General features: G+C 45.8%; 1 protein-coding gene across 1 annotated transcript in view; it reads left to right on the top strand.

Moving 5' to 3' along the window:
• Nucleotides 1–13641, top strand: part of LOC142582549 (uncharacterized) — a 101513-nt gene that overhangs the window by 52096 nt on the left and 35776 nt on the right. The window contains exons 13-14 of the mRNA XM_075692399.1: nucleotides 10776–10895; nucleotides 11675–11788. Coding sequence (XP_075548514.1) covers nucleotides 10776–10895; nucleotides 11675–11788 — 234 coding nt within the window. The remainder of the gene's footprint in view (nucleotides 1–10775; nucleotides 10896–11674; nucleotides 11789–13641) is intronic.

Genomic DNA, 13641 nt, shown 5'->3' with positions numbered 1-13641 from the left:
TGAACAACCGACCCTTAGGTCAGACGTCACTTGTCAAACATCGTATACATACAGGCGATAATCCACCCATCCATCGGCGACCCTACCGAGTTTCAGCTTCGGAGCGTCACGTCATCAAAACGGAAGTCGACAAGATGCTAGCGAAAGACATCATTGAGCCATCGTCAAGTCCTTGGGCGTCCCCTGACGTGCTGGTCAAAAAGAAGGACGGCTCATGGAGATTCTGCGGCGATTACCGCCACCTCAACCGCATCACGAAGAAGGATGTCTACCCACTACTTCGTATCGATGGCGCCCTCGATTGCCTATACGGGGCAAAGTATTTTTCGTCCATCGACCTACCGTCCGTTTATTCACAAATCGCTGTCGATGATCTAGATCATGAAAAGACCGCCTTTATAACGCCTGATGGTCTTTACCACTTCAAAGTTATGCCTTTTGGGCTATGCAACGCCCCGGCTACCTTAGAGCGTATGATGGACTCATTACTCCAAGGATTCAAGTGGTCCACTTGTCTCTGCTACCTAGATGATGTTATTGTGTTCTCGCCCTCATTCAGCACACACATTGAGCGCCTTTCAGCTGTACTTGCCATCTTTCGCAAGGCCGGTCTAGAACTCAACTCCAAGAAATGTAACTTCGGCCATCGTGAGATTACTTTTCTTGGACATATCGTCAATGCTACTGGCATCCGACCGGACCCAGAGAAAATTCGCGCCGTGAAAGGGTTCCCTGTTCCACGGTCCGCAAAAAATGTCCGAAGTTGCGTGGGCCTTTGCTCTTACTTCCGCCGCTTTGTTGAAAATTGTGAAGGCGTGCGATGTTTGTCAACATCGCACGCCCTCTCACAGATCTGAAGAAAAGTGTGCCGTTTACATGGGGATGCTCTCAGGCCACCGCCTTTTCACGCCTTACCGCAATGCTCACCACTCCACCGATTCTAGGACACTTCGATACTTCAGCCCCTACAGAGGTGCGCGCCGATGCCAGTAGCTACGGAATCGGTGCCGTCTTGGCAAAAGTTCAACATGGCCGTGCACGTGTCATCGCGTACGCTAGCCGTCTTTTGTCGCCTGCGGAGCGGAACTACTCTATTACCAAGCGCGAATGTTTGGCACTTGTCTGGGCAGTGGCGAAATCCTGCCCTGTTTATACGGCAGGTCATTTTCCATTGTAACCGATCACCACGCTCTCTGTTGGCTTTCGTCCTTCAAAGATCCCACAAGGAGGCTAGGACGATGGGCTTTGCGGCTACAACAGTATTCCTATTCGGTGGTGTATAGGCCTGGTCGCCTACACAAGGACGCCGACTGCTTGTCCTGTTACCCTGTACACACGCCAGCCAACGCGGACATGGACGCCTCCGCAAGTGTTCTTTCCATTTCCCAGCTTTTGGACGTGGCCCACGAACAATGCCATGACGCTGCTTTGAGGACCCTCATTGACCGCATGGAATCTGCTCCTACTGATCCATCGTTACGGTGGTTCGTTCTCAACGACGGCATATTGTACCGACGCAGTTTTCATCCGGACGGTCTTCCCGTTCTCCTTGTCGTCCCTCAACACCTCCGCTCAACCGTGCTTCAGGAGCTTCATAACGCCCCAACTGCCGGACAGCTTGGGTTTGCTCGCACTTACGACTGCGTGCGCCGCCGCTTCTACTGGCCCGGCCTCGCACGTTCCGTACGACGCTATGTAGCTGCTTACAAGCCCTGTCAAGATCACAAAAAGTCAGCGACGCTTTCTGCCGGTTACTTACAGTCGATCGAATTCCACCTGAGCCATTCTTTCGCGTGGGTTTAGATCTCCTTGACCCTTTCCCTGAATCCAGCTCCGGCAACAGGTGGATCGCTGTCACTATTGATTACGCGACGCGCTATGCCATCACTCGTGCACTTCCCACGAGCTGCGCAACTGACGTCGCAAATTTCCTACTCCGGTATATCATTTTAGTACATGGCGCCCAGCGAAAGCTCCTTACTGACCGTGGCCAGACTTTCTCTCCCATGTCATCGCCGATATCCTACGCTCATGTTCTACCAAGCACAAACTGGCTACCTCCTATCATCCACAGACCAACGGCCTTACTGTGCGATTTAATCGGACCATTACTGACATCTTATCGAAGTACGTTTCACCCGACCACAAGGACTGGGATGTGGCGCTCCCTTATGTCACGTTCGCCTATAATTCATCACGCCACGATACTGCTGGGTATTCCCCCGTTTACTTACTCTTCGGTCGTGACCCTGTCTTACAATTGGACACTTCACTGCCCTTGACACAGTATTCGAGGACCGAGTATGCCCGCGACGCCATCGCCCTCGCTGACCATGCGCGCCAGCTTGCCCGTACTCCTCTATTGGCATCGCAGGAATCTCAGCGTCGCGCTTACAATCTTCGCCATCGTGACACATATTTTTCCCCAGGCTCTCTCGCGCTACTTCGGTCCCCTTGCCGCCGAGTGGGGTTCTCCGAGAAACTCCTTCCGGGCTACAGAGGCCCTTACCGTGTTCTACGTCAAGTGACCAATGTCACTTACGAGATAATCCCCCGGACCTCCGTCAGGACACCCGGTTGCACATCGCCTGACGTCGTACGTCTCCCGGCTTAAGCCTTACTATGCCCTCACCAACGGCCCCGTCTGAAGCACCGGGACGGTGCTTTTTCTGCCGGGGGTCGTGTTACAGTGGCAAAATAGAACAAGGTCGTCGACGGTGAAGACGACGAAGTGGCAACCGCCTCTCGGGATCCTCGGCTGCTGTCTATATACACCGTGTAAATAGTTTTGTGCCTGTGACAATATTCATAATTAAATTTGACACTCTGCCAGCATTTTGTGGCGTAGACCTCCACAAAACGTCATCCTTCAATTGTGACGTAGCTGACTGCGTGTGGTAGATTATTTGCAAGCTGCGCAAGTCTGCTAGCAGCAGAGCTCTTGCTCTCGGCTGACGAAAAGAAATAACGACTGATTTTTATGCGTTAGCATTAGGAGTGCAAAAGTGGAAGAAAAGTATGTATGTGAAGAATGGGAAGGCGGACACGTGGTAGAGGTAAAGATGGGATGGGAGAGCTTAAAAGAGGAAGGATGCGTGTCGATTGAGCTCCTGAACAACACCTTGCAATGTGATGACGTGGATTGAATAATTAATGCGGGACCTTGAATAGATGCGGCATAATGCTAACGCATTTCTCTCGCATAAATCACGACAGCACCATCGAATTTTGGTCCCTGTCGCCCACGCACGTGGCAGCGTGATCGTCACGCCTGACATTGCGTCATGCTCCATGCCCCTGAATGGTGAAATTAGCTCACTGAGCGTTAAATGTTATGATGAATATCTGGAAACAAGACCGCTTCAAGAGAATCAGACGAAGTGGCCTTCAAGCTGCAATGCTGCACTATGGCAACACTATGTATAAGGTACCATATCTTTCTCATTGGATGATTTTTGTGTTCATTCCTAGTTTCCATTTCGGTGCCTATGTATGTTGTCGATGTTCTTTCGTGTAACCTTTTTACTGCCGCCTTGTAGAGGGGGCTGCGGGCGCCCGTCAAGCTGCCGTTTGTTCGTGCAGCTTTTACCTGCAGCCTCCTCCTTCTTAAACATTAAATAAATAAACATTATTGTTATTATTATTAAGTGCCATTGTCTGAACGTTTTAAATTTAAATATATATTATAATTATGATAGCAGCAAGTTAATGTGTTTTTCTTAGGCCTTTCATGGCTCAAATTGTTTCTTAAAAATTATCTCCGCCAAAGCGCACCAACCTTCTGTGCAAACATATCTTGCATAGCTACCATCTCGCATTTATTACAGTTAGTGTTAGTTCAACATTCTAGACCCCCTATATACGATGCTTAGATGTGCTCCCAATGCAAGCATTAGCAAACTGGCATGTATTATCACTCGGTCATCGTTAGTTCATCATCACCATGCTGTCGTAATCACGTAGTCGTCATTCCATGGTCATCATGCTGTCGTCGTCATTATGCCATTCTCATCATTGCGTTGTCTTTAACAGTCATCGCCATGGTGCCTTGGTCGTACCATCATCTCATCGGCTTCCGGTTACAGTGATGCTGTCGTCGTTACGCCATCGTTATCATTCCATCTTTATCATTTCATACTCATTTCCTTATCTTCAAGTAGTAATTGCCATGCCATCAAGATCACGCCGCCGTCGTCACAACGTCACGGTCTTTTTGTATCGTCGTCATTTTGTCGTCTCTCACTTTGCATTGGCCTGATTCGGCGTTTGCAATTCGACATGGCTTGTGAGTGGTGTAATGCCACAAACATATGTAGTGCATTACAATGAATTTGAATTTCACTTTGACTTTATTGGAATTCAGACAATATACAATTATCTAGGTGAAGAAGGCTAAAGGTGACCCACGTGCTCACCTGACTAGATCCTAGACACCCTGCATTCACGCAGGCGCAGTTTCGACATGGTGAGTGACGAAGTACAAAGAAATTCTTACAGGAAGACTACAATTCACATGCAGCAGTATACATATGAAAAGTACGCCGTACATTTAAATCAATCTAATTAAAAATTTATAATAGTCGCAAACATGTTCACTTCACAAAAGAACAAAACAAGAAATCCTAACTGGATCTCCTAAGCAACAATAAAGAAAATGTCCACTTGACAAACATGTTCACCTGACAAAAAAAAATGGGGCCTGTATTTGGGTAACCAAGAACGTTATATGGATTTACACATTATAAAAAATGACTTGTATGCCTAGTGGTTAGTTGCACAAAATTTAATCAACCGCTTCACTAAGGATTCATCTCACACAGATTCTAACACCTGCATGGGACAGTATATATTAGTTTGATTATACCGTATGTCACGGGTCAAAATTTCATGCAACTATTTAATATAGATGAAAAGTGAACATACGAAAAGCGAATGGCATATGCAAACCACATAATTAGTTCTTCTAAATTAAAAGATTAAAGTTTGTGACGTGTTTGGTCTGCATCCAGTTTCTTAGATTTAGACAAACTTTGTGTTAAATTTATCATTCGGATGAATGTTTTCTTCACACATTGCCTATGAAACCGAGCAGGATGACAACCAGTTTTTTAATAGCTCCAAAAGGAAATATTGTCATCCTAATTTTCTTCTCGCTCTACAGGTAGCTGTACAAAATTTTACAAAATTCGCATACGTATGTGATGTCATGACCATGAACCAATTTCTTAAGAATAGTAATACTGCCACGACATAACATCTGCATATGCAGAAGAATCGAGAGCGGAGCTAAGTGGTAGTTTTTGGAAGACTGTTTTACGGAGGACAAAGGACGAAGCCCACAAAGTGAACACGCCACACAGGTGCGGCGGTGTTGGCACCCATGTCTTGTTTTCACTGTGTTTCGACCTTTGTTAGCTACAAAACAGTCTTTCATAATATCTGCGTCTATTTCCTATTCCTGCGCTATATTATATGCTGCAGGTTTCGTGATGTTTACAACGAAGTCTTCTTTGTATATTATGAAGTTGTTTTCCTGGCGGATGCCTGATAAACTGCGATTTAAAGAGAAAGCAATTATGCAGGTCAAAAGTACACGTTAGAGTATATACGAAGCGAAGCTTTATTGAAGTTGTCAATTAAAGGATTTAGGTCTACAGAAAGGCGAAAAATTGTGCTTACTTTCTTGCTATGCATCCTGTGTGCCCATGTCGCGCACTGCCTTCACCGACAATGACGCGCGCCGAACCCTTCGTGTCTGGCTTGTGGACACCACAGCGAAACGCTTCGGCACTTGTACTTGGAATGTCCAACTTCCCACAGTTGTCACTGACTGTTAATGAGCAAGTTCCAGCCGATTAACCTTGCTGGAACAATGTGTAATTAGTTCTTGTTTCCGAAAGGGTGTTCTTCAACTCGATACGATGCTCGCAAAGTTTGATGAAGTACTTGTCACCCAAGAAACTACTTTAGTTTTCGCAATGCTTGTACTCTTCGTGAGTTGTGATGTATTGTGGTGCGCGTTCCTCTCTTTTTATCTCGTTGTGGCTTATGTTTTTTTTTCATCTCGCCTCTTCGAGTGGTCTGGCGCAGTATATCTTTTAGGAGGAAGAAGCTTTTAGGAGAGCAGAGATAAAAGCGCTGTGGGGGATCTCATGACTTTAAGACGTGTGCAAGTAAAGACAATTTTATGTGTGCAAGCTACGTAGGCGACCACCCAGCTAGCTACAGCCGCTGTCCTGCAAGGACAGCCACTCTGCGAAGGAATAAGATGTTTTTCTTGGGTCCAAAGCGTGCAAGCGCACCATCAAACAAGAAGACGTCCAGCTCGCCACAACTAAGTGGTCTAGAAACAAAACACCCATCTGATTTCCCGCGTCTCACACAGTCAAAAGAAGTTATTGAGCCAACGCAAGTGGTCAACGCGGATGGAGAACATGTTCCAAAAGAGTCCGAAAAGCGCACCTACTATGCAGCCTCAAGTACCAGTTGGAAGCACTGGCCAGGAAAACTGCCACATGCGATACGCGCTTGGTTCATGGCACTACGCTCACCCGTCGCGAAGATACCGGGGAGTTCAACGAAGGATATACTGGAAGTAGTGCCAGCTCTTGAGTCAGTAATATTTTGCCCTACTTAAGCATACCCTTATTGGCAGAATGGCATTTTCTTGCCCACCTGGCACATTCCGCCGTTCAAAAGTGTCCTTAGTAATGCAACGGAACTGCGCCGGTATTCTGCAGCGTCTGTGCGAATTTTGTCTTTTCCTTCGATACATGCCTATGCTAATTCTAGCCCTCTCGGAAGCTGGTCTCCCAAATGGAAGGATGATCCCAGGGTACATCAGACACGGCAATCCAATTATCCGAGTGTCGTTTGCAAATGGCAATGCAATGATATACATCAGGCACGAAATACCTCACGTCACCTTACCAATGCAATACCTTTGTTCTACATCCTTGTACGTCGCCTGTGCAAGTCGCCTGTGCAAGTCGCCTGTGCAAGTCACCTGTGCAAGTCGCCTGTGCAAGTCGCCTGTGCAAGTGTGCCTAGGAAGCGGAAAACCTAGTGTGGTGTCGGTGTATGAAAGTTCACTAAGGAATGTCTCCATAGAGGCGTTTCTGAAGTGCCTTTGCACTTGCTACCCCTCGCCTAGACTAATCTGTGGGAACTTTAATGCACATCATCCACTTTGGGGAGATAAGATTGCAGATTTGCGCGGCAAAGATGTTGTCCCTGCCCCGGATGCCGCTGACTTATGTGTGGCGTACGATGGCAAACAGACTTTCTTCAGGCCACCAGGTTCATGGAGTGCGATAGAGCTCGTGTTACACTCTACAGGCCTTTTGGTATCATCGACAATGGCCCGAGACAGGATGGGCAGCGACAACTAATCAAATGCTGACAAATCTAATGTACGAGCGAAGGCGAGCTCTTCTGGACGTATTTAACGCGTCTGGAGCACAGGAGAGATCCACGAAACGTGGATGACAACATGGGTAGTGCCAGCGCTCAAGTCAGGAGAGGATCCTGCCACCCTTGTCTCATATCGGCCAGTATCACTAGCAACATGCGTATCAAAGTTGATAAAAAGACTAATATACACGAGATTAACTTGGCATCTTGAGCAAGGAAATAGACTGCTATCGTGTATAACCCGATTTCGCCCGCGGTTGAATGCCCAGGACAGTGTCTTGGACTTCCTAAGCCACATCGACCCTCTTCGCGTCGACGGCCTTTCGACACTCGCCATATTTATGGACGTGTGCTTTATACTGGCATCATCAAACGGGCTCCAAGCTCTGGGTGTCTCTGGAAATACTCTTCGATTCGTCCATGAATTTCTTAGAGAGCGACATGTTTGAAAATATAATCGAGCGAAAAGCGACACATTTCCCTCGGGGTACGACAAGAAGTGTCCTATCTCACTTGCTTTTTAACGTTTCCATGGCCGTCCTTCCAGACGCACTGAAGTTATGTTGTACGGCTGTCAAAATGTTTATCTACGCAGATGACATCTCCATTTGGATCTCGGGGTACCATCACAAACGTTTGGTCCGGATATCCTAGGGTGCAATTTCCACCATCGATTGTCACTTATCGGCGCTTGCCTTATTTTTATAAGCGGAAAGATTTGCCTTCATGCTTTGCCTGGGAGTGAGGCGCTAGTCAACTCCACAGTGGCTGAACATTAGAGGCCATCCAATTCATCGTGCAGCGAGTGTTCTATTCCTGGGCATCAGCATCGACAGCAAGCTACCATGACGACGCGCAGTTGAAAGTGTGGCTGCATGAATGCAAAGAGTCAACGCACTTCATCGCGTGGCAGGTGCGCGTTCAGGCAACAATCCTGCGACAGAAAATAATCAACGCGACAATAATAAGAAGCCGCATTTTTTTATCAGCTGCTGTTTATATCACCATCACCGAGCCAATTCCAGCGCTTGGAGGGAGCGTAACGAAAGCGCCTTCGCTTGGCGATGGAAGTTCCTCAGACGCCTTCAAACAAGAAGGTTAATCATGAAGTGGAGTCTCTTCCACTCTTCCTTTTGGCATCTCAGGCCTTGCTGATGTAGCTTTTAAGGCTGGGTGAGTACCCCGCAGGCACGGCGCTTCTCCAGCGGCTAAGAGCAAGAACTCGCTCCCATTTTCATGCGGCGCTCAACACCTTTCGATACTTAGGATTGGAGTGGCCTAAACGAAGTCGCCTCGACCCGCCATCGTATTTTTCGGTTGTTACGTGCAGCCTCAGTGAACCTCACCTACCTGCGAAACACGCCATTTCAACTGCCGAATCAAAGTTTCTTGTGCTAGACCACATGTGCACAACGTTTCAAAGCCATCTACAAGTGTGCACAGTCGGGTCGATGTGTGCACAAACAGACAGCAGCGCAGCGGTATTCTGCATACCCTCCCTCGATGTGTCATGGTCTGGCCGCCTGCATCGCATAGTTTTGCCTAGAATAGCAAAAAGGGCCGCCATTACTACGGCCTTGCAAAAGCTACACACTTGTTCCGCACGTGAAGTGGTGGTACTGACGGACTCAAAATCATTGTTACAACGATTGCACCAAGGCAGACCTCCAGACAAGTTTACAAGGCAGCCTCTGGTACTGATCAAAGTTCTAATAAGCAAGGTATTTAAATTAAAATTTCAATGGATCCTATCCCACGCAGGAATTGAAGGGAATGAGAAAGCTGACGTTCTTGCGCGCCTGGCCCTGACATCTGTCTCAAACTCAAGCGCGCCAAAGATTTTTAGAAACCTTAGAATGCAATGCGCATTCACTTAAGGGTGATCAACCAGACTGCACACCCAGACTGTGGGACCCATGGACTTACTCGGGAAGAAGCAACGCTGTTGTATGGCATCCGAGTTAACTCTGCGCACAACCCGGCTCGGTTATTCAAGACTGAACGATGCGCTTCCCCATTCTGTGCCTTCTGTGGTGATATCGCCGACATCGAACATTTCATTTGGATGGGCCCACAGTTCGACACAGAAAGGAAAATGATGGTCGACAGCCTGCAAAAGAATGATTAGCATCACGAAACATAGTTCCAGCGCACATTTGGACACGGACGAGGAGAGAAAGACAACACGAACGCCGGCGTTCGTCTGGCGTTCGTGTTGTCTTTCTCTCCTCGTCCGTGTCCAAATGTGCGCTGGAACTATGTTTCATAATGCTAATCATAACCAACTAGCCCAGCTGTCCATACTTAGCGAAAAGAATGATCTTTTGTACAGGACCTTTGAAGACGCCGCTTTCCCCGGAGGGCCTGCGGCAATCGGGAAGAGGGCGTAAAGACTGCTGCTTGCCTTCATGCGAGACACGGGGCGCTTCGACGCCTGGTTACGTACACAGTGACACTCATAAGAGGCTCAGGCGGAACAATTGCCAGCTCTGTGTGCCAGGTTAACCCCGTCTGCTGCAACATAACCACCACCACGACCACCACCACCACCAATCTTTTCGGTCAGCATACAAGGCCAATTCAAGCCCGTTTGCTAGGCCTTGCATTAGGCGCACATATATGCTTAATATTTAAACCACCTTCCCCACCCCCCCAGCCCAAACTTCATATTCAAAAATGTATCCGGTGAGACTCCTACCTACCCAGCAATAGCGGCAGCGAGACCGAATGCGGGTGGGTAGGCAAAGAAAGATTTGCTGCAAAGAAATGATATCGCTTGCATGAAGCGAGAAGAAAGGACATTGGCTGAACTGTGATTATTTGCCCTTAAATCATAGCACTAATGCAATTGGGGAAGCCGGTAACAAGTATGTTAAATACGAAGGTGGCGCAAATACACCTTAGTTTATCAGTATATAAAACTACAGTAACACCATACGGCAACGAAAGAAATGAAGAGTAATTAGCAAAGATGCAAATATGCACATTCAAAATACAGTCGTGTTATTATACACCAACGCCTGTCCTCCTATGTAATACCTCCATGCCTTTCATTCTTCACAAATTTGGCATCTGGAAATATGTAGCACTTCATGGTACTTTTACTCTGAAAGCGTAATTAGGCAACCTATTGATTCCGTAATAACTTAATCGAGTTGTTTTCCTAGATGCGCGATACAATTTTTCAATGGGAAAATAAACTAAGCCCATTGTAAAAGTAGCTGACCTGGATAGTTCATTGAACGAACAATCCTCGAACTAAGGTTCTTTCAATGGATTCAAAACAGCGATCGCATCTCCGAAAGCTTAAATGAAGGTTGTGAAATACGAAATCTGAAAGAGGGTACATGTATTCTTTGCAGTGAGTAAGGCGAAGGAAACAAGCTGCAGCAACAAAAACGCAAGGGCTAAGCTGAACGATCATGGTAATGTAGAATGTGTCTGTCAAGCAGGATTCAAGATGATAGGTGACAAATGCATAGGTGAGTGAACCATTCTTTCACTTCTGAATGAAGTTTTGCGTGCATCAGATACAAAACAATGCATAGTGTTGTGCTACTGCTTTCAGTCTACGTTGGTTTCGCTGTGTAAGCGTTTTGAAATGAGATGTTATCGATCCCACTCATGCACATTTCTTTCGTTGAATACTTCACGCAATCGAGTTCAACGGAGAAATTTAGTTGCTAGAATTGAGTTCACAAATTCATTAAAATCAGTAAGGTATACTCGAGGAAGGCAAAGTTCTTTTTGTCGAAAAACGGAGAAGATCGTAATATTTTGTTGCGCAAACTGCATTCAGCTGTGGTTGGCCAGACTCTCGCATTTGTGACAAATCACTGTTATCACTGTTCGAATGGATTAGCGAATTATTAGCATATCTTTGATACATTTATTCAATGATGAGCACATGGACTAATCGTCAGATGCTTGTGTGTAACAGTGTCTTGTTTCCAAAATAGCATGCGTCGAATTGAGTCCATTATGCATGTGAAGAGATTCGTGAAACCCAATGAGTAACTTTTTGAGCTCCTGCACAAAGGATACCCATGGTATGGAAGGCAAGAAAACAAGGTGGACATGAGAAAATATTATACAAATTGCTTCTTTTTAATTGGCGTAATAACAGTGTTATCTTTAGTTAGTGCGTCGGTACCGTTTTGGGAAGGTATTGAGATAATATTCGGCAAGATCTCTACCAAGTGTTAAACATTTCTTCTAACATTATTCACTCAGATGCAATCTTCAACGCTTTATTTCACAGATGTTATTTGCCTGGACTATTCAAGTACTTGCAAGACACTGTGCGGAACGACAGATTTACGTCGGGCTCAAGATCAAGGCTGTTGCCTTGGATGGAAAAACGAGTCATGCAAAGGTGATAAAGCAGAACCTGTCACTTTCCCTTTTCAGTTATTATCTATACTTTGAGTTTTCTCCCATTATATGAATGCCAGTAAATTTTTTTTCGCCGTGCTCGCGGCGCCGGATTTGGAGCACCAGAGAAAGCTGGTGAACCAGGCCAGGAAAGCAGCAAAGGCCAATGGCTACCTGGCCATTTGCCCTGGGTGAAGAAACAACTCTTTCTCACTGATTCGAACTATTGGACGTTTGCTCTCCCTCTGACTCTCTCGCCTTTACTCCGTATATTTGGAAACTTAAAGTAGGGAACATCAATTTGTCGCCTATGACATTGCATTAAAAAGGAATAATATCTTTAGTGCAGTAAGTGTTCAGGGGGACGCCACACTGTTGGAATGCACTCGGAACTCTACATTTATATAGTGAGCTCCCGTCCACCCCTCCTATCGGCATCCCTGTAAAAAACTCTAAGGCTTAAGAACGATGTGCGTCTTACCCACCTTATGCCGCTTAATGTTGTGTACCGAATCCGTGCAAAGTTACACTATGATAAATATTGAGGCGCTAAATAAAGCGAGAATAGTGTGTGTGCATTTCCCTAGCTTATTGTCAAAGCATCACTGACCGCAGAACGTGCCTTTTCTCATGCCATTGTGATGTAGAAATATTGCGAATATCAATGACCTCATTGTTGATATAAAAGTTTGTACTACTTGACACAAAATTACACGTTGTTTTGCGTCATCAAAACCATCAAGACTCGCCTATAGTGACGCATGACTACGCTTTAAAGGAATATATGTTCAAAAAGATCGAGAGCAGACTTGCATTGACGAGGAAGGCGATGATAGCGTGAACTGCGAATACCTCTTACAAGCTAGTCGCAGCTCTTTAGAATGCAGTGTTATCTTTTAGTGAAACATGCCAAGAACAGGTAGCTGCACTTCGGTCAAGAATAAAATAGAGCAAAAGAGCAGAACAGAGAGCAAAACAAAACAAGAGCGGTATTGTCATTTCGTCTTCCTGTCTGTCCGGTGCGTTACGCTATTTTGTCCTCGTGTATGCTACATCGACTGGTGTACATTTCTACACTTCTAATGCCCATCAGTGCTGTAGTGGCGCCAATGTCAAACACAACGGCGCCTATCAACGGCGCCTATCAATACGTAAACAGGCACTTTAGCTCGGTTCCTTTAGATGCGTTACCGTTTTGTTTATGTGAGTAGCAAATATTATTTCTTCGCCTGAAGCCTCCAGATATGGGTCATTATTATAAATGCATAAAATTGCTGTGTCGTAATGCTTTACCGCAATACGCGTAAGTTCCAATTTTGGCAAGATTAGGGCATTGTAACAGTGCTCTGAATTTAGCTGGTTTTTCACAAAGTTGGAAATGTATAGGCCTGAATATTTATAAACAAAGCAATAAAAGAAAGGTAATAACACCGAAAAATCCACCCGAATTTAGTTCTTCATTCATTCATTCATTCACTCACTCATTCATTCATTCATTCATTCATTCACCCTCAGGGCCGAAGTATTACAGAGGAGAGTGGGTACGCAATAAGCAAAGTGCACAATGATATAAGAAAGCATAGTAAGGCATGGTAACCCCTAATTATACAGTATTAGTTAGAGCAGATTTAATCGGGTATTGTCATAAATGGAAACAATGTCGGAAGGAAGGCGATTCCAATCTTGTGAAGCGCGAGGTAAAAAAGAGTAAATAAAGGTTTTAGCATGACATGGCTCGATACCAACCTTAAAGTGATGGTCAACATGGTGTGATAAGTGATGTGGTGAAAGAATTAATTCGTCACGTAAGGGTCGGGTGATAGTAAAGCCTATTGAAAAAGCTCAAGCCAAAAT

Source organism: Dermacentor variabilis, chromosome 5 (genome assembly GCF_050947875.1).
Source record: "Dermacentor variabilis isolate Ectoservices chromosome 5, ASM5094787v1, whole genome shotgun sequence".
Taxonomy (NCBI): Eukaryota; Metazoa; Arthropoda; class Arachnida; order Ixodida; family Ixodidae; genus Dermacentor; species Dermacentor variabilis.
This window is presented reverse-complemented; position numbering and strand designations above follow the sequence as displayed.